General features: G+C 42.1%; 1 protein-coding gene across 7 annotated transcripts in view; it reads right to left on the bottom strand.

Annotated features, from left to right (window-relative positions):
• Nucleotides 1-23,164, bottom strand: part of LOC144694829 (AP2-associated protein kinase 1-like) — a 129,973-nt gene that overhangs the window by 19,785 nt on the left and 87,024 nt on the right. For 4 of the 7 annotated variants that reach the window (XM_078565443.1, XM_078565447.1, XM_078565444.1 and 1 more), the window contains 2 exons: nt 20,711-20,827; nt 16,955-17,065 (listed from right to left, as the gene is read on the bottom strand). In XM_078565443.1, coding sequence (XP_078421569.1) covers nt 16,955-17,065; nt 20,711-20,827 — 228 coding nt within the window. Of the gene's footprint in view, nt 1-2,762; nt 3,904-10,488; nt 10,591-16,954; nt 17,066-20,710; nt 20,828-23,164 lie in introns of those variants that run through there. The other 3 variants (XM_078565445.1, XM_078565446.1, XM_078565449.1) reach the window with 2 other exon arrangements.

Consider the following 23,164-nt stretch of genomic DNA (forward strand, 5'->3'; position numbering starts at 1 on the left):
AAGGATCAGATTTCTGCTTGACATTAAATTGAATCAGAAGGAGTCACTAATTAGACTAAGATACAACAAAAATAGTGCTTTTTTCAAACAGTCTTGTTTGTAGTGCAAAATTAGTTGGCAAACCATTTATGTTAATATAATAAAATCAAGGCCATTGGTTTAGAGTGGCCAATTCCACCTTTACTGCATGGAATTCTGAAATTCTGTTTTGGGAAATGCATTCTGTAATTCCATCAGTTTATAAATGGAGTCATTGACTTCTAATAACCAACTAAGGCAAATTCCCTTATTACATCAGATGCTTACTGGTATTTTGTGGATTGAAGTGTGATTTTCTCCATTTTTTAATGGAAAGTTTAAACTGATCATGATCTCACTGGATGCATCATGAGTTAGAGAAGAGAACTGAGCCAACTAGTGACCATCCCCTTTCATTCAAAATGTCTATTCTGCTCTGTGGCGAGATCAGAAAGATTTATACAACAGTGAGGTCCCTCAGACTCGCAGGATTTGCCCACCAGTTTGGCACTCAAATAATTTCATGTGCCCTTTTCCAGCTCTGAACCTGGATGGGTGAGTTGGAGCAGTCACAATAGGGTCAAAAGGGAAAAAAACAGCAAAAGGTGCACATAAGAGAAAGAGCACAACATGGTCCAATATTTTCTTTTTGATCAATTATACTCCCACGTGCCAAAAAGATTCTTTGAATTCTCTATCTGGAGAGGTGCTCAAATCCTTTGATGCTATTCCCTCTAAGTGGCCTTGGTTAACTCACTCAAAACTTTGTTAGTTGGTGGGAAAATATGTTCTCCCTGACATCTCTTGTTACATGCTAATTTTCATTTTGTATTGATTAAATTGAACCATGCAAGTTTAAGAAATTAAGAGCTGGGCGACAGTGCATCGAGAGAGAACTGCGATGCCACAATTAACACAGAAGACTCCAAGCTCTTCAGCAGCACTCAGTCCAAGTTGGATGCTGAACACAGAAACTGGTGAAATGCTGGAATTTGGTCTCTCTGCCAGTTGGTAACTGAATGGAATCAATGTGCCATATTAGTTCACCAAAGGCCCACCAAAAAAATTTGAATCTTGGAATAGTACAGCAAAGAGTGAGGCCATTTGGCCCGCTGAGTCTGCACCGGCTCTTTTTCAGAACAAGGTCCCAGTTTGCCACTATTTCTTCGTATCCCTGTAATTTTTTACCTCCTTTCAAGGATTTATCCTGTTCCCTTTTGAAGGGCTCAAGCTGCATCCATCACCCTATCTGACATCACCATGTTCTCTGAACCATGAAGGAAAGCTGTGCAAGTCTTCAGAAATTTACTCAATTGATTAGCATCAAATAATTAACTTTCCTACCCTGTCTTGAAAAATTATACCCAACGTTACTTTAAGCCAATTTCTTATTTACATGAAATCCTGTTCACAGTAAACCTCCTCCGCCCCGCCTCAACACTATAAAGAGGCACTGCAAGACAGTCAACTGCATCACAAAAGACTTGAAACATCTATCTGAATCGCTGCACTTTGTCACCAAAAATTAAGGTAGGGATACTCGCCACTTTTAGATTATAATGCAGTCAATCTGCAACAATTTACAGAATGCCTTAACAACATGATTGAGGGTGTGCTTATTTTCTGACAATGCTCCATCTTAAGCCACTTCATTTACAGAAAAAACTCAATGACATTCTTTTTTAAAGGCTAAAGGATCTAGTTGGTTTGAAATCAATCCCACTTCAATAAAGGCCAGAAATCTCATCACTTCACATAAGGGCGGGGACAGGGGGGAGGCTACAGACGCCAGTTGCTGTGTATTGTTCCTGAGGCTAGGACAACTTTTTGCACAGTACAAAGCACTACACACTCTCAGAGATGAGGGTGCAAGGGGGTAGAGGGGGTGAAGAAAGCAAAACTGTCTCCAAAAACACTTGACTCCTATGAATCAGTTCAAAAATTCTTTTGCTTTGAGATTCCAGTTTATATTATGAAATAGACTCAATTGAAGAGTGATTTGGATCCAACAATCACTGCATTACATTACACTGCAGTTATCAGCCTCCACAATTGTGTTGTAAAATCCCATTTTGGCAGCTCTTAACCATCATAATAAAAATTGCATCAGGAATGGTTTTCAATTTCCACAGAGTGAGACAATTGTTTTAAAATGGTGACTGTAATCTTTTCCAAATGTGCAAGGATGGGCAGTTCTGACTTTAGGAGGGCTGACTTCAAGGTTTGCTATCACAAATGTCACGTAGTTTGTTAAAGAGGGCACCAGAGGGGGTGAGAGAGCCAGAGCCTGGGGAGGGCGGTGGGAGAAAGCCTAAGCAGGGGGTCGGAGGGGCGAAGAGAGCCGGAGCCAGAGGGGTGGGGGGGAGAAGAAGAGGGCTGGAGCCAGGGGGTGCCGAGGGGGCCGGAGCCAGGGTGGGGTGAGTGAGCCGGACAGAGCATGCAAGGCGGACAGAGTGCAGCGGACTGAGTGAAGCAGAGAGAGAGACAGGCAGAGGGAGAGAGACAGGCAGAGACAGAGAGGCACAGACAGAGACAGAGAGGCAGAGACAGAGAAGCAGAGGCAGAGAGAGAGAGAGACAGGCAGAGAAAGAGAGAGAGACAGGCAGAGAGAGAGAGAGAGACAGGCAGAGAGAGAGAGAGAGACAGGCAGAGAGAGAGAGAGACAGGCAGAGAGAGAGAGAGAGAGATAGGCAGAGGGAGAGAGAGAGAGAGGCAGAGAGAGAGAGAGAGAGAGAGAGAGACAGGCAGACAATGATTTAACTGATCTGTATATTGAAATCGATCATTGTATATTAGACCCACAATATAACACTGATTAGAGTTTTTAACATATATTGCTCAAGACTTCCTGTCAAATACAGATACCATGCAAATTACATTGCTCTATCCAAAAATCTCACTAATCTGACATGATTGAGTTCTAAAGATAGCCTTGTAAAGGCAAGATACAGTAAAAAGATCCAATGATCTTTTCCAGTCCTGTACATTCCTTCGTTCCTTTTTAATGAAAAAAAGTGATTAAATGGTATGATAGAGGATAATATATTTTCTTTTCAACTTAAGAGGCCAGTAGGTAGTTCGGTCCTAAACACTGTTATCTTTTCATCCATTGACGCCAAGCTATTCTTGTCAGCTTATCAAAATTTCCTTTTTGAAAAAGTAATAGTCAGACAAATGGCATTAGTTCTCCACCCCCACACACAAAAAAAAACATGTCCTAAAGCCAACACAAGGTTTGTTGCAAGTCTCAAGTAATACCAATTTCAAATAGTTTGTCCTATCAGAAGATTCCATTCACTTGTTAATACATTCAGGCACAATGCAAACAACTGTGTTTGAAATGCAAACCTGTAAGTCTTCAGTGCCAAATTCTCCAAAACTCTACAAACTGATGTCAAAGACCCTCAACTTCTGTAGCACCATTTCTAGAAACAAGCAACTTTTGCTCGTGCATAAACAGCCATCATACAAACTGTTGACATTGGCAGTTCCATAGTAATCTGGAGCTTCCCGATGTGACAATCTAGCCTCGAATAAGTGTAACAGTTTCCTTTTTTTCCCCTCATTGCATTTTTGCTGAAAATGCCACAAAATAAATCATTTCAATGATGGAAAAATGTCAGAAAGGACATGCTGGTTAGATAGGACACAACAGTAAGACAAGTAAATGAAAATGTAGCTCAGTTCCTCAGTTAGTAAAACCCTCGTCACAGGCAGCATGGAAAATCCAGAGGGAGATGAAAAGGTTGACGCAGTGGACTGCTGAACTTAACGTGTTTGCTGGGTCATCCTACAGGTCTATCAGTTGATCCACAAGCAGTAAAGACCTAGCTAAGTTGGGAAGACTGGATTCAGAGCTCCCACTGTTGTTTCTAGAATGACCACCTGGAAGGGCAAGACAAATTGATTTACATCAGGCAGCAAATAGTGAACATCATGAGATAAACAAGACGTCAGAAAATAGGCAAGAGGGGTAAAGCCGAAGCAACTTTCTAACAAGCTGGTCTCATGTTATGCTGCACAAGGGGGCTTTAAGGTCAAGCAGAGTCTCAAGTAGATTTAGATGGTGGGGAAACAACTGGAGCAAGCACTGCAGAATTAATTTGGTCCTCATTTTGAATTCTGTCCTTTTGCATTGCCGTTGAAGTTAACTCGCATTTGCATCCACAGTGCAAGCTTTCCTCTGTAAATTGGTCATGATGTAAAGACATTGATGGGAAATGGTGTGTAGTGGTAATGTCACTGGTTTAGTAATCCAGATGCCCAGGCTTGGGGACATGGGTTCAAATCCCACCATGGCAGCTAGTGGAATCCAAATTTAATTAATAAAAATTTGGGGCATAAAGCTCGTCTCAGTAATGGTGACCTTGAAACTTATCATTGATTGTCGCAAACGCCCATTTGGTTCGCTATGTTCTTGGCCCACACATGATTCCAGACCCACAACCATGCAGTTGACTCCTTACTACCCCCTGAAATAGTGTGGCAAGCCACTCAGTTCATGGCAATTAGGGATGGGCAACAAATACTAGCCTTGTCAGCAATACCCACTTCGCATGCAAAGAATGAAAAAAAAACCTAATTCCAGCTCTACCTGCAAAGTGGGTACAATAAATGTGACAAGTTTACAGAGGTATTTTCCATTGTAAATGTAGGCATAGGGATTTCTAACAGAAATGTTGACAGGAATTCCGCACAGGCAGAAGAGCATTAAGAATAGAAATGCTGGTGTCACTCAATCCAAGCTCTATTCTTCAATTAATAAGATTTACGGCTGCATTGTAAATGTGCAACATTATGTACAATATATTTTTTTTAAACCCTGAAGATTTTGATTAGCAGGGAAAGGTTTTAACAAAGCAAAACGACAGAAGCAGTGATACTTTAATACACGGATTATTTCCAAGTAATTTTGACTGCTGAATAAATTGAAGTTTGATTTATGGAAAAAGCCAATTTATATTGACAGTAAAATTGTTAGCTTAGAATGAACTAGAAATGCAGATTGCTGTGACATTAAACACAACTGCAACATTGTTAGCACAAACACCAAAAAAATAAAATGTACTTTTCCCTTAAAGTAATCAGGCCAAATGGCCAAATTGGCTGTCAGTGTGCATCAACCATGCACTTCAGGATGATGGCAGGTTTGATCCCCAGTTCGTGCTGCCAGCCTCTGATTGTAGCTGCTGCCATAAACTCAACAAACTCAGCCAGATATCCAGCTGTCCATCAAGTTTTGCTGGAAAACATTTCAATGGGCAAAGCAGGAATTGCACTTTAAGGTGATGTCTCCTTGGGAAAGGAAAGACTTGGCGTTTATATGGCTTGTTTCGCGAATTCAGAACTTCCCAAAACATATTACAGCCAATGTAAGGCATAGTCACTACTGTAATGTCGCAGCTTAGATATCCAATTTGCAGGGAGCAGCTCCCACAAAAAAATCAGTGGAATAAATATCAGAATAATTTATTTTAGGTCTTGTTTGAGCAACTAATGTTGGATTGGACACTGGGTGATCAACCCTACTTTTCTTCCAAAGGCAATGTGCAATATTTTACATCCATCTATGAGGGCAGACAGAGTCTCAGTTTAAAGGCTCATCTGCAAGTCAGCACCTTCCACAATGTAGTGCTCCCGAAAGGGCAGCCTGGATCATGTGCTCACATCTCAGCAGTGCAACCACTGAGCCCAGGTTGACACCAGTGCCCTTGCAACCAAAACTCAAGAATGAAATGTGTCAAAAGTTGGTACTCTTTTTTAAGTTGCTGTACATTGCATACATTAGTTAAATAAGCCAGCCAGCAAAATGTAATCCTTTCAGTATCAAATGTCCTTGGCACCCATGTTTTTCCCAAGAATATTTTATAATTCTTCTTTTGTATTCTGAAGCTACTAAACCCTCTCATCTTGCTTATTTCTTCATTTTGTGTGTGGGAGGCAGCAGATCAAACTAATGTGGGAAGTGGTGTGAGTCAAGAGTTAAGCCCTTTTAAGGGTTGGAACACCCATCCATGTACGGAAACAGATCCCAATACAGGTTGCTGCTTTTGGGAGAAATATCAAGTGACATTTCAGGAGAAAAAAAAGAGTCAACTGAATACTGAATGATAAACTTGGAACAAGTTGCTTTGTTCAATTTCACCAGTTCTTTGAGATGATCCTTATGAAACTATTGTAGAATATGGATAGTCCACATCAGTGGTGATTTCAGGCATGGGAAAGGGTGGCTTGGAAAGCACAAGATGCTTAAAATACTGTACATAGGATAAAGATTGAAATAAGTCCCTTATGTTTGGTGAAATCAGTTATCTTCTGTATAAAATAGCTGTTTTGCAAAATGAATTTTAGGTTAGAAGCATCTGTGAGAAGCCCAACAACCAGGGAAAATATTGAGGCAGAATCTTGCATGTATGGATTCACAGGACTGCCTCATTGGTTTGCTTCAATTGCTTCAATTCCACACTTCACAAGACGCTATGGACAGACAATCAGGCAGCTCTGCTCAAGGGGGCAGCTCAGTGTTAAGGTTCAGCTTACTGAGCAAAAACAAGTAGCAGCGAGCTCTTGCAGGATAAACTAAGCCCAAATGATACGGCTGCTTCACTTATATCCTCAATTGTTTCTTCTCCAACAAGTGCCAGAGCCTGTGTATAGACAATTCATTACATGTCATCAAGGCCCAGTTCAAAGGTTGTTCAACGAAAAAAAAAAACTTTTTACCGTTTCAAAGCTACAATCAGCCAACAGTTCTCATGAAAAGAAAGAGCAAGCACTCTTGTTTTCTCTTCTGCTGCCTTACAAATGAACTGGAAGAATTCTTGATGTAGCAAAATTGAGAAATAGTAAGGAATTCCATTTTATACAAATGACTTATGTTCTGTGCCGTATCTTTGACTGTTTTTCTAGTTTAAAAAAGCTCAGACTGAAAGACTGATGGATTCTCAAAGACCAACTGGCATTGTTTTATCATTTTATCGATTTGCTCCATCAGTCCAGAGTCTCTATATTCTTGTTTTAATAGCATCGTTCCTTTTGGATGATGGTGCCTCTAAAATTCCAATGATTCGAGACCACCGGCATGAGAATAGAGATGTACGGGGAGAAGTTACACAGGAGATGATGTAATGGCCTTTTGGCCAAGCTTAGAAGCATGCATGGCCAGGGAAGATGTGTTCATAACATGGCCAAACAGGTTGATTATCAACCTGCAAACCCTTCCAGCACACACCAATGGCAAGCAGTAATAACATAAAAGATTTCTGATCAGCTATGTGATGGAAATAAAATTGGAGTATCTACCATCACTACTCATAGTTCCAGACTACAACATGCATTTACAAGTGCATGTTGCCACAGCAACTCTGACTCCTTGTGGGGGGTGCCGGCTGGCTCAGTTGGCTGGATAGCTAGTGTGAAGATGGATCAGGTCGGGGCCAACAGCACGCGGTGCGATCCCCATTCCAGCTGGGGTGGATTCGGGACCTACCTCCTTGCCCTACCCGTGATGGAGGTCAGATCTGCCTTCTGGCTGAAGGCAAGAAGATGCAATAATATTGCACTCTACTTATGCAAGATGAAGGCAACCAGCTGGAGGGTTGAACTCACCTGAATCCAACTCCCGTGATAAAGCATCCTTCATTATCCTGGTGTTTGTCATGAAGATACATGCAGCATTTAATGTTCAATGAAACTTCAAGTGTGTTTAAACTCATGGACATTCATAACAATGATATTCTAAAGCACACTCACTGGAATTTGAAAATCATGTGCTGTTGCTCCATTGCATGAGTTGAGTGCATAACCTAAGGCTAACAATCAGTGCAGTTCTGAACAAGAAGAACTGCATTGTGGGATATCCTGTTTTTGCAATGAGAGGTTAAGCCAAGGCCATGTTTGCCTGTTTAGGTGGGCACATAAGAACCCTCAGCACTACTCAAGCAGCAGACGAATTCTTCCAACATCTTGGCCAATATCACTTAACCAGTACCATCAACAATGAACCTGGTAATTTACTTCATGATTGTTTATGCTTGCTGCAGTTATTCATTTCTTTGCTGTCTCAAATAGAATTAAGACAAAAGGAACTCAATGGCTGTTGAGCACTTTCAGACAGCCGAAGGCTGTGAATGATGCTATACAAACCCAAGATGGCTCTTCTTCACTTGTGCGGATTGAGCTTTCACTTGATATGGTTGTTTACAATTTGCCACTTTGTAATGTAATGATACATGTTAAAAATTCAACATCCTTGGTGGGTGTGGGGGGGGGGGGGGGGGGGGGGAGGGAGGAAGGGGTGGAATATCCCATGCTTCGTAAAAGCTGCTTGGTTTTTTGAATTCTGTGGTTTTGGTGAAAACTGCACAGCACCACTTCAAAAGTCAATTTCTCGAGCAGCATCCAGAGTCTAAGTTTTTAAAGATAGAGCCTAGAAAACTTCAGCTGTATCTTCAGAATATATAGCTTTAAATGTATTCCAAACATATGCTAATATACACAGACAATTTGAAGCTCATATTTTGATGCAGTGAAATAAAGTCCCGCTGCCCAGAGCTTGATGAAGTATGATTTCCCTGGTCAGACCAAAAAAAAAAGTCTTTTCCCAGAAGGTATATATAATATATATATATATATATATATATACACACACACGAGCCAAGTTGGAAACAAAGGTACAAGACATTGTTGGGGTCCAGAGATAAATTACGGGCAGAAATGTGAACAGCAGTTAAGAATGTGCATTAATATTTATACAAGTAAGACAAACTATTTGGGAAATGACTAACAAAAGAAATCCCAAAAACTGCTGTTAATAATATCAAAAGGTAGTAAAATCCCATGCTTTTGAATGTCTGTCCAAATTCAGATGGGTCATTACAAGTCAGCAAAATCACAATTGGTTGGAGGGCAGTGGGAAAGCTGATAGCATCGTGGCAATGTCACTGCACTGGTAATGCACAGGCCCAGGCTGATGCTCTGGGGTCATGGGTTCAAAGGCTGGTGGAATTTAAATTCAATAAATAAACCTAGTAATATAAAGCCAGTTTCAGTCATGGTGGAGTGGCCATGAAACTATCATCGATTGTTGTTCAAACCCGGTTGGTTCATTAATGTCCTCAGGTTTTAGACCCACTGATAGCAAAGAAATGGCGATTTACTTCAAAGGTCAGGATGATGTGTGGCTTGGAGGGGAACTTGCAGGTGGTTGTGTGCCCATCTACTGCCTTCCTTCTAGGTGGTAGATGTTGCAGGTTTGGAGGGTGCTGTCGAAGGAGGCTTGCTGCAGTGCATCCTTTGATGGTGTACACAGTGTTGGTGGTGGAGGGAGTCAAAGCTGAAGGTGGTGGATGTGGTGCCAATCAACTGGACTGCCTTGTCCTGGATGGTGTTGAGCACCTTGAGTGCTGTGGGAGCTGCACTCATCCAGGCAAGTGGAGAGTATTCCATCACACTCCTGCCTTGTGCCTTGCAGATGGTGGACAGGCTTTGTGGAGTCAGGAGGTGAGTTACTCGCCGCAGGATTCCTAGTCTCTGACCTGCTGTTGTAGCCACAGTATTTATATGACTAGTCCAGTTCAGTTTCTGGACACTGGTAACCCCCAGCATGTTGATGGTGTGGGATTCAGCAATGGTAATGCGATTGAATATCATGGGGAGATGGCTAGATTCTCTCCTGTTAGAGATGGTCATTGCTTGGCACTTGTGTGGCACATATGTTACTTTGATGGTATCCTAATGTCAAGGAAATATTCTTCATGCAGGAACACCAAGAATCTGGCCTGAAGTTGCAAGGAGGACTTCAAGATTGATGCTCCACCACCATCTAAAACTGCCAAACCCGAATAGCTGGAACAAGGCTACAAAAACTCAAGATTTCACTGCCACCTCCAAGCTCACATGAAACCAAGGTCTTCTCAACATCATTTGGCAATTAGCCACACTGTCTTTCTGAACAGACAAAATTGTTTACTCTGTGACATTTCACATCATGACCACAGACCCTAATCCAAGACTGACTGCTGATGAGTGGAAATGTGTTGTGAGAAAGCTCACCACATTAGAGATAAAGTCCCATGAAAGGACATGCAATATTCGAAGGCGACCCTTGGCAGGCAGTCAATAACGTGAACAACGTTTACCTAACCATCCAGCTGGAGATCAGAAGATTAACCTTATAATTTCTTTCAGCAAGTTGAAGCGAGGATCCAATCAAAGCTTTGCAAGTTTGACTTGGCAAAGTCCACATTAGGAAATAGGAAGAACTCGAGATACAATAAAAAAGTAAAATTACGTAAGACTGGGGCATTTGAGTTGCGTGTCATGTATAGGAATTAATGAATGATCAGGATTGAATGACACTTGCATTGTTTATTTCCTGGCCCAGGATGGTTCAGTGAAAGGCTTATAGAATGAAAACAAAGGGGGAAGAGGACAAATACAATACTGAACATGTTTTAACTCAAACCTTACCTTGGGAATTTTTTGATAACACAGGAATGGGGTCAAATTCGTCTTCTTCCAGTTTGTCATTTTTAATAGAGAGATCAAAGTCTGAGATGAGGTTAGTATCCTCTGCAGCATGTAAAAGGGAGGAGGCATGGATTGTAAGTGGAAAGATTAACCAGAAAGTCAACATTAAACAGGAAGAAAGTGGTTTAAAATAAAACACAAAATGACAGAAATGCTCAGCAGCTTATGTCAGCATCTGCAGAGAGAAACTATAATCAGACTAAAAATCTCTGCTCCATTTTGTTTCCTTCTTTTAAAAGTTTAAGTCTGACAAACCCGGTGGCTGACCAACTGTTCACAACTTCCAATTTAAATCTAAAAGTTTTGTAAACTTAAGCCAAGTGGGTAATGTATAAAGCAAAATGGAATCCACCCAACACTGCTGTCTGCATCAGCAGAACTTCTCACCTTTACAGCATACTCTGTTGCAAACCCCTTTGCTTTTCCAAAATCAAGAGCTATACATCAATGATATGGTTAACTATTTTTCTGCCAAGTCACTGATATGACAAGACATTCTGAAAGTTTATTTTCTTCTTTCCTCTGATCACTGCTTTCATCAAACAGCTTTCTCTGGACAACAAAGTATTTTCTGTCCCCCCTCAGCTCCCACCTTCCTTGGAAAAGAGCCATTTCTTCAATATGCAGAACTCACCATGAGGGTCAATCACATGCACAATCCTCCATTCTATAGTATTGCCTGGGCTATGTCACTGCTTAACTCTCAGAATACTTCAGTTTTCCTTCTTGCAATATTTGCATATAATATTTCCTTGCACAGTGTTGTTTTAGTCAAGCACCATTAGTGACATCAAAACATAAAAGTCAATACCTTTTTAGAAATGCATCTGAAAGGGTTAAAACATTTTTTTTTTAATGATTCAAGAATGCTACCACTTCCATTCCCCACACTGAGTACCTAAATCAGACTGTGCTATCAAACTCTACAGCCAGGATTTTACGGCCCCTCCCGCCAAACTGAGTGGAGGTTTAGGTGGCTCGCTGCACCCGCCGGAGTGAGACACGCCGCGGGAGGGCCGTAAAATCCTGGCTTTACCATCTTAAACAAATTCAGGACTCCCATTCCAGTTAGCTGCCCATTCACCACTAAAACCAGGTTACAACGCAGCCTAGATTCCTTATAAGTTTCCAATCTCTCTTTCTGTTGGCCTTACTTGTCCAACATGAAGGGAGCTTGCACCAACGTTCACTCAATTCCTTGGGGTGCAGTCCAGAGCATAAGACAGTCATGAGTCAACACAAGCTGCCACTATATATAAGACTTGCAAGCAGCAGAATCTACACGTCTAGAAACCTGCAAGCAGCCTGCTGTCCATAGCCTCACTCCTTCACACAAAGGCAAAATATTGTGGATGCTGGAAATCTGAAATATAAACCGAAGTTGCTGGAAATATTTGGCAGTCAGGCAAGGTCTGCGGAGAGAGAAAGACAGCTAACATTTCAGGTTGGTGACTCTTCATCAGAACTGAAAGATCATTGACCTGAAATGTTCACTGTTTCTCTTTGCACAGATGTTGCCAGACTGGCTGAGTTTTCCAGCATTTCCTGTTTCGCTCACTGTTGGTTGCTGTGAAGCCTGCCATGCCAACGTTTACACTTGGCCTCTGCAGTGAAAATCAACGCGTACAACTCTTGAACTCTGTTAAGCCGATGCAGGCAATGCAATGGGACAGCACAGCTGCTAACCCTCATAAATGTACAATCATTTCACAGCTGCAGTACCAGATCATACTCTATCACCATTTCCGCTCACGTAAAACAGTGCCTCAGACTCAGGGACGGAATACAATGATGATCATCTTTTCAACAGGTGAAAGTAGAAGACTCTGTAGTAGAGGAGAGGAGGAAACAGAAGCATATACCAATGGGAGGAGGTTATTGAACAGGTATTTGCAGTTGTCACACCTGCATAGCAGGATGCAAAAGCCATCGAGTAAACAGTGAGCTGCTGATCTCGGTCAGTCTTGTGTAGACATTCAGACTTTTTACATTAACTTGAGTGCAGGGAGATGGATATCTGATGGATGAGCAATTCATAAAATGATACAGCACACCATGAGGCCCTTCGGCCTGTCTTGCCTATGCTGGTTCTTTGAAAGAGCTATCCAATTAGTCCCACTTGCGTGCTCTTTACCCATAGACTGACAAATGTTTTACACTTGAACTATTTATCCAATTTCCCTTAGAATGTTGTGATCAAATCTGCTTCTACTGTCCTCTTAGGCCTCACATTTCAGGTCACAACAACTCACTGCATAAAAAAAATCTCAGTTCTCCTCAAATTCCTTACATCGGTGTACTCTGGTTGTAAATCCTCCTGCCAGTCCATTGAAAACAGTTTCTCTATATTTATTCTACCAAAATCCTTCATCATTTTGAACATCTCCATTAAATCTTCTGACAGTCTCAAACCTAGCATCTGCGGTCTCTTCAGATAAATGAATTCTCTCTGGCTTCTTACCGGCAATGAGGTCTCAGATCTTATTGGAGCCATTGCAAGACCAAAGAGGATGATGGGCAGCAATCAGGAGATGAAGATTGGGGGCTGAATGTTCCTGGAGACCTTCCTGTTCCTGGAGGACATTCATCTCCTTCACGTTACTAGGTGATGGTTGCAGTACAACCCAGAGCATTTGACAGGAGGTATATTGTTGCTGTTAAAATCACTCCCACAACTGGAAGTCAAGCAGAGAGTGAAGACCACATTGTCTTAGATCAGGCTTGTTCGACATGTGGCCTGCGAAGCCTCTCTATGTGGTCCCCGGAGCTAGTTTTCAGAACTCCAGTCAAACAGGTGAGTTTCAACGCAAAATTCTGCATGGAGCTGCTCCTCCAATCAGAGACTGCTTCTCTCCTGCGTTTACTGTTGGTCAACAAATGAGACAGAGAAGCAGTCTCTGATTGGAGGAGCAGCAAACACCGGAGTTGGTCAGTGTGCTGAGGGCTGTCAGGCCAAGGAAAGTGAAGGTATGGCAGAGTTGGAGCCTGGGGAGCCAGGTACATCAGGCCCCTGGAGGGCAAAGTTTTGGCGGGCCCAGGGAGGAGACGGTGTCATGGTGAATATGAGGGAGTGAGAGAGCATGTGTGTGTGTGTGTGTGTATATACACATGGGTGGGGGGGGGGGGGGGGCAGAGAGTGAGAGAGAGCATCTGACTGAGTGTGGAGGGGGAGTGCAAGAGACTGTGTGCGTGCGAGTGTGACTGAGTGAGTGTGTGGTGGGGGGGTGCTGTGTGTGGCGGGGGGGTGCTGTGTGTGGCGGAGTGCGCCCAGCTTCAGGTTTCTCACTTTCACCACCCACGCACGCACCCACTCGGTGGCACACTGAGACTTGGAGGGAGCCAGATACACAATGTTCAGAAATAGAGATAGCGTAACTAAGGTATATGTGTATTTGGGTGTGTTAAAAATAAGATGTATCTTTCAGTTTAAGTTTAATTTATATTTTTTCTATTTGTAGGTTATAAGGCGAAACCTGGAATCTGGCTTCACTTTTGAGTGGAGACAACAGGTCTATAGCTCTGTTTGTATAGCTGCATTTCAAATGAGTTTTATGACTCTTGAAGAGAAGTTAAAGCAAACACAAGGGAGAAAAAACTGTGCTGTTGCCGACCAACACACAGAGAGAGAGAGAGAGAGAGAGAGAGAGAGACAGACAGACAGAGAGAGAGATACAGAGAGAGAGAGAGAGAGAGAGTGAGAGTGTGAGTGTGAGTGTGTCCCCCAAGCCAAAGTTGAAGCCAAGACTCAAGAGAAGCTGGACAGGAGGAAACTGCAGAAACAGGTGACAGGAACTAAGGAGAAAGTCCCAATAAGACCTTCTAGTCAAAGAAGGGACAGAAACCTGGAAAAGGTCCTGTTAAGTAAAGTTAAGAGTGAGGAGCAGAGGAAGGCTTCAAGCTTCAAGGAACATAAACTGCAGAAAGCAAATTTAAAGCAAAAACGGCTTGTGAGAAGTCGGAAGGTCCAAAGAGACAGCAGAAGGTACTCTTTACTATGGGCATGTGAAGCAGTGGTGTAAAGTCAGCACAGCTGACCATTCGAGACAGAGTGCGCGGAAGGAAGTTTCAATGCCTGTGGAGATCCAGGAGTGAGGAACATCAGAAGGAGAGTTCGAAACTCTGGAGGTGGACCCGCAGAAGGTATTGGAGAGAAAGAGTCAGTTTGGGAGAAGATTCCAAAATGAGTCCTTGGAGAGTAGAGATTGGAAGCCCTTGTGTGAAAGATGGAATCCAGTGAGACTGGTCACTGTATGACAAGCGTCTGGGGGGAGTTGAAGAGAGATCCATGCATCTGTTTAGGGTGGCATCTGCCACTTGGTTTCAGAGTGTGGCGTGTCTGACCACAGGTCACCTATTGCTTTGTATGGAGTTTGTACTTACTGTGAACGTTAGAGTAAAAGATAGCCTTCGTAACTTGTGTTATCCTTACAAATCTGTATGTATCTGTAAAGGTTATAGTTGTGGTGAAGGAGTAATGTAATATAGTTCATCTTCTCTTGTTTAATAAATTTTTTATTCTTTTGTTAAAAGTTCACCAGCTGACTCCGGTGACTCTGTTCAGTAGCTACTCTCCACATTTCTGGACAAAAAATAGAAGTTTGGACCCATCAAGCCAGGTTTCAAGCTGGGATCAGACTTGTCCAGTAGTAACATCAGCTGCGATCATAACAACATAGTATGACCCTCTGGTCATTTTTATGAATTACTCTTTCCTAAATTAACAAGCTATTGCTATGACATTGCTGTGGTTTTGCTCAGCAATTGTTTCTTTCTTTAAAACACAACCTTTTTTTTTGATGCTCAGTTTATTGTTGTACCAAAAGTTATCTGTCAGAAAGTTGCTCATTGGTCCACTGAGTGAGCAAAATATGCAAATGTCACCCCCCCCCCCCCCCACCCCTGAACGAAAAGGCTGGACAAGCCAGTCTTGGAGAGACCACCACCATTGCCATTCTTTTACACAGTTGCAGCTCTCTCATGTTGCCAGCAATGTTCCATATAACAAGATCCAATGAGGCAAAGGAAAACTTGGTAGAGAAAAGCAAAGCCAAGGATTTGATTGGGAGCCTTTCCCTTCCCCAGATGTTGTTGCAATATTGTATGCATGCCAATGCAGACAATGGCATGTACCTTTAAGAAGCTGCATAGTGACATCACCATGTGTGAGGCTGGAGGATAAAGGGTACAGCCTCCATGTTAGATGTTCACCATTGTCTGTGATCTCTACAGCAGATGTTCACTACTGTCTGTGACTCTGTATCAGTAAGACTTTGTGTGTGCCTTATGAGCCAGGCATATAATCAACCAAGCAGCCTACGTAATTGTTAGGTCCCAGGCTAGATCAAGGCCCGTGCAGAGATGTATATACTTGTTGCTCATAATAAATTTCATTCACTGTGTTCATCAAGAACCCTTGTCAGTCTTAATATCATGCTGAGCATAGATAGCATAGGGACAGGTCCCTTGAGGTCTACCTCAACATATATGGTGGTAGCAGACTGTAAGAGACAATGGCAAATGTGTATTTGCACAGCCTTCAGGTCAAGCGAGAGGAGAACACACCACACTATGCCATCTACAGTTAAAGAAAACTTATGGTCATAAGAATATTAATAGCTGCTTCTACTCCCCCACACCAACTAAGGAGCTTAATGTTCTTTAAGTCAGCATATTTTGGCTGAAATGGTCAAATCTTGAATTAAGTTGAACACTTAGATGGGAGTGGGGCAGGGTGTAGAGGAAAGAAAGAACAGAATGATTATCTATCAATTCTTATTGCTCTTCAGCTAACACAATTCTAAGTACAACTGGATCAATTCAAGAAAATTCAGCACAGAGATTCTCGGAAGCCATTAGCACTCAGGTCCAAGTAGAACTGCACAAACAATGAGCACCTCTGTTTTGAGAAAACTGTCCCTTGGAACTGAATCATTTCACTTTAAGTAAAAAGACAGGATATATAAAGGAAGGAAAGCACCACAGGCAAGTCAATTTCATTGATGAGTATAGTACTGAATTCAAACCCATCTAGGAATACATTCCGGACAGTTTGCAGCTGTCAGCTGCAAGAGACAGATCAAAATCACAAAGATTTACAGCAGTATAGCAACGTGATTCTGCTTTTAAAAGCCCTAGTAACCATGGAGATATGGCACTCTTCTCTCCCAAATCAGGGGGTAAACTTTAGATTCCATTTTGTTTCAAGTTTCTACTGTGCAAAACTAAGCAGTTTGTTCAAAAGCCTTAAAAAAATTCCTCCCACAGCTTCAAGGTAGAGCATGCGTCCTTCTTAAAAAGAATTTGTAAAGACCAAAACCACACGAGGAAACAAAGTGCCAAGTATGAAAAGTATCAAACTACTGAGTGAGTTAGAGGGGAAAAAAAACAAAGGATCAGATATCCTTACCTGGCTTAACCTGACTAGATGAAAGTACAGGAGTAAATTCATCAATCATTTCAGTCACTGGGTTAGAGAGGAGAGAATAGTCAAGAATGGAGTCCTCTCCGGTGAGACAGTCTGAGCAAGGTTCAGCGGTGACAGGTGCAAGGCAGAGGAGTGGAAAGAGGGAAAAAAAACAGCAAATGGTTAGTTCGAGACTCCACAAACTGCAGTGCCATTTTCCAAAATTCACTTTGTCAATGCAAGTCTGCACATGGGGGGAAAACACTGTCCAATTCACATTACAAAATAATTTGTCCTCATGCTATAAATTGGGAGAAAGGTTCTTTTAATGTTCTGGGAAATACTTGACATCCCCCCCGCCATCCCCCCACACCTCCATGTCTACATTTCGTAATTCTTTCCGCCCAAACAGTTCCAAGATGTAACCTGCTTGAATATATTTCTGAATTTTCAGAATGTGATGTGCGGCAAGTATTGACATTTGAATTGCACTGAAACTCGGCCATCTCACAACACTGGTAACTGCCCTTTCATTTATTCCTTTTCTGAACCTCATTTTTCCTTAAATGACTTAATAATGAGACGGTTAGCTCCCTCAGTTTGCCTTGGAAGTGAAACCAACTCACACTGCATGCACTGTACCAGATCAATAGCCCAAGATGTTTCTGAACAGGAACTTTATCATCGCAGCAAAGGCTATAATTTGATACCGCTTCAATTTAACACCACTTCAAGACTCATGAAGAACACTGCCTGGGTGGGATGGTGGTGCCGGACCATATCTTTACATTTAAAAAAAAACTTATTGCTGTTGATTCAAATGCTCAGAGAGTTCAACCCTGCTGTCTCAGCATTTAAATTCTAATCACACATATGCACAATGCTTATCAGTTACACAAAGTCAGATAATCTCACTTGATACTGCCTGGCTGGAACCCATACTGCAGCTCTTGATCTTGGACAGGCAGCTGCAGTTCAAATGCAGCGTTAAATGTATGCTCATGTGACAGACTGATTTTGCTGCAAGTTCAGCTCATCTGGTGCGGCTCACCAGCAGAGTAATGACTGCACTGTCTGCAAGACTAGTGATTCAAAACAGCACAGATGGCCAAAGTGATGTTGCTAAAAATCAACATTAATTGAATTTTCTTTTTTGCTTCAGCACAAATCACATGAAAGATGATAATCCTGACTAATGACATTATTTCAATAAATGATTTATATTTGAAAATTTGCACCCTTACTTTGGAAGTCTTTCCTAGACTGTCCTAACTGATCGTAGTAATAATCCTCTCCAGCCACATGTCCCCAGATGCATACTTGGCTCCTCCAGCTTCAGTTTCCACCACCCAACACACATACTAAATAAAAACAAAAATTACTGGAAAAACCCAGCAGGTCTGACAGCATCCGTGGAGAGGAAGACAGAGTTAACGTTTCGAGTCCATATGACTCTTCATCAGAACTAAAGAGAAATAGAAATGTCGTGAAATATTAACTGTTTAAGGGGGGGTTGGGCAGGTGAAGCTGGATAGAGGGCCAGTGAGAGGTGGAGGCAATGGATGGATTGCCAAAGATGTCATAAACAAAAAGTCAAAGGGGTGTTGACGATGGTGATATTAGCTAAAGGATGTGCTAATGGTGACATTAAAAGTAGAAAGCAGGATGAGCAAGTGACAGATAGCCCGAGTGGGGGTGGAATGGGGGAAGGGGATCCAAATAGGCTAAAAGGTGGGGATAAAACAATATGGAAATAAATTGTAAAAATAATAATAGAAATAGATGGGAAAAGAAAAAAATATATATAAAGAAATATATAAATAATAATTATTAGAAAAAAGGGGATAAAAAAGGGGTGAGGATGGAGGAGAGAGTTCATGAACTGAAGTTGTTGAACTCAATATTCAGTCCGGAAGGCTGTAAAGTGCCTAGTCGGAAGATGAGGTGCTGTTCCTCCAGTTTGCATTGAGCTTCACTGGAACAATGCAGCAGGCCAAGGACGGACATGTGGGCATGAGAGCAGGGTGGAGTGTTGAAATGGCAAGCGACAGGGAGGTCTGGGTCGTGCTTGCGGACAGACCGAAGGTGTTCTGCAAAGCGGTCACCCAGTATGCGTTTGGTCTTTCCAATGTAGAGGAAACCGCATTGGGAGCAGCGAATGCAGTAGACTAAACTGAGGGAAGTGCAAGTGAAATGCTGCTTCACTTGAAAGAAGTGTTTGGCCCCTTGGAGGAGAGGGGAAGTAAAGGGGCAGGTGTTGCACCTTCTGCGGTTGCATGGGAAGGTGCCTGTTTCGGTCCCCTCCCCCCACCCCACCCCCACTAGGGCTATCTGTCACTTGCTCATCCTGCTTTCTACCCTTAATGTCATCATTAGCACATCCTTTAGCTAATATCACCACCGTCAATACCCCTTTGTCCTTTTGTCTATGACATCTTTGGCAATCTCTCCTTTGCCTCCACCTATCACTGGCCCTCTATCCAGTTTCACCTGTCCAACCCCCCTTAAACAGCTTATATTTCACCTCTTTTCTATTTCTCTTTATTTCTGAAGAAGAGTCATACGGAGTCGAAACGTTAACTCTGTCTTCCTCTCCACAGACCTGCTGAGCTTTTCCAGCAATTGTTGTTTTTGTTTCAGATTTCCAGCATCTGCAGTATTTTGCTTTTATCTTACACGTGCTAAATAGCTAAGTACAAAACAGGAGGAGGTCATATGGCCCATTCAGCCTGCACAAGCTCTTGTGAATAGTTATCCCGTTAGTACCAGTCCCCCATCTCTTTCCCCATATCTCTGCAATGTTTGCTTTTTCAAGCATTTATCTACATTCCCTTTGAGGGCTGCCGTTGAATCTGTACCCACTGCCCAATCAGGCAGTGCATTCCAAATCCTAACCACTCACTGTTTAATAAAGTTTTCTCTCGCGTCTCTGTCCTATCAAATTCCCTTCCCAAACCCCGTCAACTTGTTAGCTTTCTACCCCTCCGCTTAAAAGTTTCCCGAATCCTTCTCTTGAATTAAGCTTCAGGTGCCCATTCCCATCACTGTAGCACTGAAGCTGCAGTTTTAGTGTGTGAATGCACCCCTAAGCCTGAATGATGAGTGTCAGAGAGGAACAAATGTATTTTTCCACACCATGTCTTCCCCTTACTTTGCTCAACATGACAGTATTAACTAAAAGTGTATGTTAAAATACTATCTTCCTCCTTTCCTTGACTGAAGGACTGCATTTCACCAAATTCAAATAGTGGTAATAGCTAGCAATAAAAAAAATGAGCAAGAGAAAAGGCAGGCAAAGAGGGAGAGAGTTAGGCACAAGTTTGGAGAGCAAGGGACAAAGGGAAGTTTGTATAAAATTACAGTATGCCAGTTATTGGCTTGGCTTGTTGCCCTTGTCTTCTGGCTGGATGAGGTTTCTCTTACTCTAGGAGGGACTTGGGCATAGTCTGTATTAAGTTTTTCTTAAACTATTTATTTACAACTATTTACATCTAAGGCCTCATGGTAAGTATATTATTCCCTAGACACAGTTTCTGTGTCCTGCTCCCCTGGAGTCCCTTGGTCAATTGACCCTCATGTCATGCTTACATCATCATTAACATCATTGCCTAATTAACACAACCATTAACCCGTTACTCTACGGTTATTGGTTTTAAAAATGCTGACTAGACAACTGGAAAATAGCAGAGGCAAAACATTCATCATTTTAAGTTGTGGTGACAGCAGACGCTGAGGTTTAGCTGCAATGTGTGTACCAACCTGAAGGATTTTTTGCAGCCACAGCACCTAAAGATTCCGCCTGCAGTGGAGGCAGTCGCTGAGGCTTTGAGCTCTCAAATCCAGGTATGAGATTTCCCACTGCTACCTCAGCCTTTCCTTTTTAACCAGAGCACAAACAGACAATTAAAGGCAGCACACAGAAAAAGAAATGTTAAGGTGTATCAAGAACACTGCCAAGCTGCCACAGAGCACTAAGTTAGATAATTACAGATCATCTGCACTTTTAAACAGCAGGCCCTTAAATCGTTGTACTATTAATAAAAATGCAGACATGGCAACTACATTTTTCTGGAAAGTTCTCAAAGGACAATTAACACTGGCAATACAAGTACTTTGATAAAACTTAAAACTGAATTCCATTAGTGTCATTTGGACTGTACATCAGGGTTATGCTACATTCTATAAAAAGAATACATGGTTTATAAATCCATAGTTCAACATTTAAAGTGGGGCTGCAGAGATTCAACATTCTGCAATTTGCCGCAACCTATCAGTGGATTTTTAAAACGAGTGCTGAACTAACGCACGAGTCACGATGTGGAAGGCAAAGGGGTAAGCACATGACATAGAGAGCCACGGGGATGAGACTCAATCTTCCCTTTGGACTTCTGTAAAATAACATGTGTCACCTTGTTGACATATGTGTCAAGAAAAGTAACAACTCAACTCATCAGCACACACAGGGCTAAGGAGCAAATAGGAAAAGAATTATGGTTTTGTCAACTAGAAAATACATCAAAATGTCCATGTAACACAGAACATGTCCCAACAGACGTGCTACTGCTGCAGCTGGGTATTCTTCGAAACACTTAACACTTTGTTTTCGTACAGACTACAATCGCCACCCTTTACAGAAAAGAGCTACACAATGGAAATGGAGAACAGGGCGAGAAGCTCACAAGAACCACAACACATACACATTGGAGCAGAGATAAAAGCACAAGTGGATTCAGTGGATGTACAAAGAATAGGACCCAAGAGAATTTTCAACCTCAACCCCCAAATACTGATACATTTGAACAACGGATTGGGAAAAATCCACTGAGCCAACAACAGTTGTGTGGCCGCATTGGCCATTTCATGGCAGTACCGCTGAGGCACCGGACAAAGAGGCTCTTTCCTGTTATTCTGCAAGTTTTGCAGTGCTTAGCAAACTGGTGAGCACACACACAGGGCTTCTGACTGACCCAATGTTTGTACATGGTGAGAGTACACAACATTGGACACAAGTCAAGAATGTTGTTGAAAATTAATCATGTATATTCCATTTTAATACTCTACTCATTTGTAACACACTGCCTCTTGACACTAAAGTTGAAGGGGTCAGAACTTGAACGGCTGAAAATACTCCAGACTCCTACAATATGATCATGCACGTCAAAAAAACTACATCTGGAGATTTTTTACCATTGATATTATCCTCAGTACTCCCAAAGGGGTCACCAAGAGGTATAAGGTCAGGGAGTAGAAATGAAGTCTCAGGAGACTTCAAACCTTCAATGAGTTTTTCTGTGTGAAGAGGCGAAGGAAATAAAGACAATGAAACAAGAGAAAAAAGTTGAATAGAGCGACACAGCAAAAGTACTGAATTATTGTCAGCCTGAAAAATGTACAAATCATTGGCTGATTGAGGGGTTACACCAACATAACAGCCTAAACTCTAAAATCATGAGCAATCTGAATCCTAAAACTCAATTACAAGTGGCTCAGAGCCTTATTTATCTTACAGCCTCTCAGTATACACCTCTACACCAGTTCTTATGTTGGCGATGCACTCAAACCCCTCGCTATTCAGTACATTTGCAATGCACAGAAAACAGTAGCGGGAAGGGTTCTGCAGGATTATCATGAGATTATCTGCAGCATGTCTTTAAGAGGTGGTGACGTCTGCGTCATGACAGCGAAACCAATGCTTTTCAGTTTGCACAGGAAGCCAGGTGAAATCACTGAATGTGATCTCCAAAGGCAAGGTTAAAAAATCTGAAACCCTATGTGTGGGAAAGAGAAAACTACTTTCTTCAGTCTCTGTCAAACAGTAGCTTCAACACTCAGCTCTTAAATGTGAGATATTATTTAGAGTACAAACACAATGGTGCAGCTTCTAGAAGTGATGCTACCTTCATATGAAGGGAATGGGAGAAATTAGGGATGGGGATGAAAGCGAGTTCCTGATCATTTTATATTCACTGAAACCATCTCCGTCAAACACTGGAGTCTCACAATCTACTTCAGTTCAATTCAGGGGAGACAGCTGGTTATAGGTATACACTAGTGTCCAATCTTCACACAAGGTTGTGGGTTTCCTCCCTGATCACTATTCAGTGATTCCTGCTAGTAAGTGCACAGAGGCTTTTATACTTTATTACTGCAGTGTCATCAACTCTTGATGCATTGGTCTTCTGCAGTCTTACTTCCCAGAGTAAATCACCCAAC

Source organism: Cetorhinus maximus, chromosome 20 (genome assembly GCF_964194155.1).
Source record: "Cetorhinus maximus chromosome 20, sCetMax3.hap1.1, whole genome shotgun sequence".
NCBI classification, from domain to species: domain Eukaryota; kingdom Metazoa; phylum Chordata; class Chondrichthyes; order Lamniformes; family Cetorhinidae; genus Cetorhinus; species Cetorhinus maximus.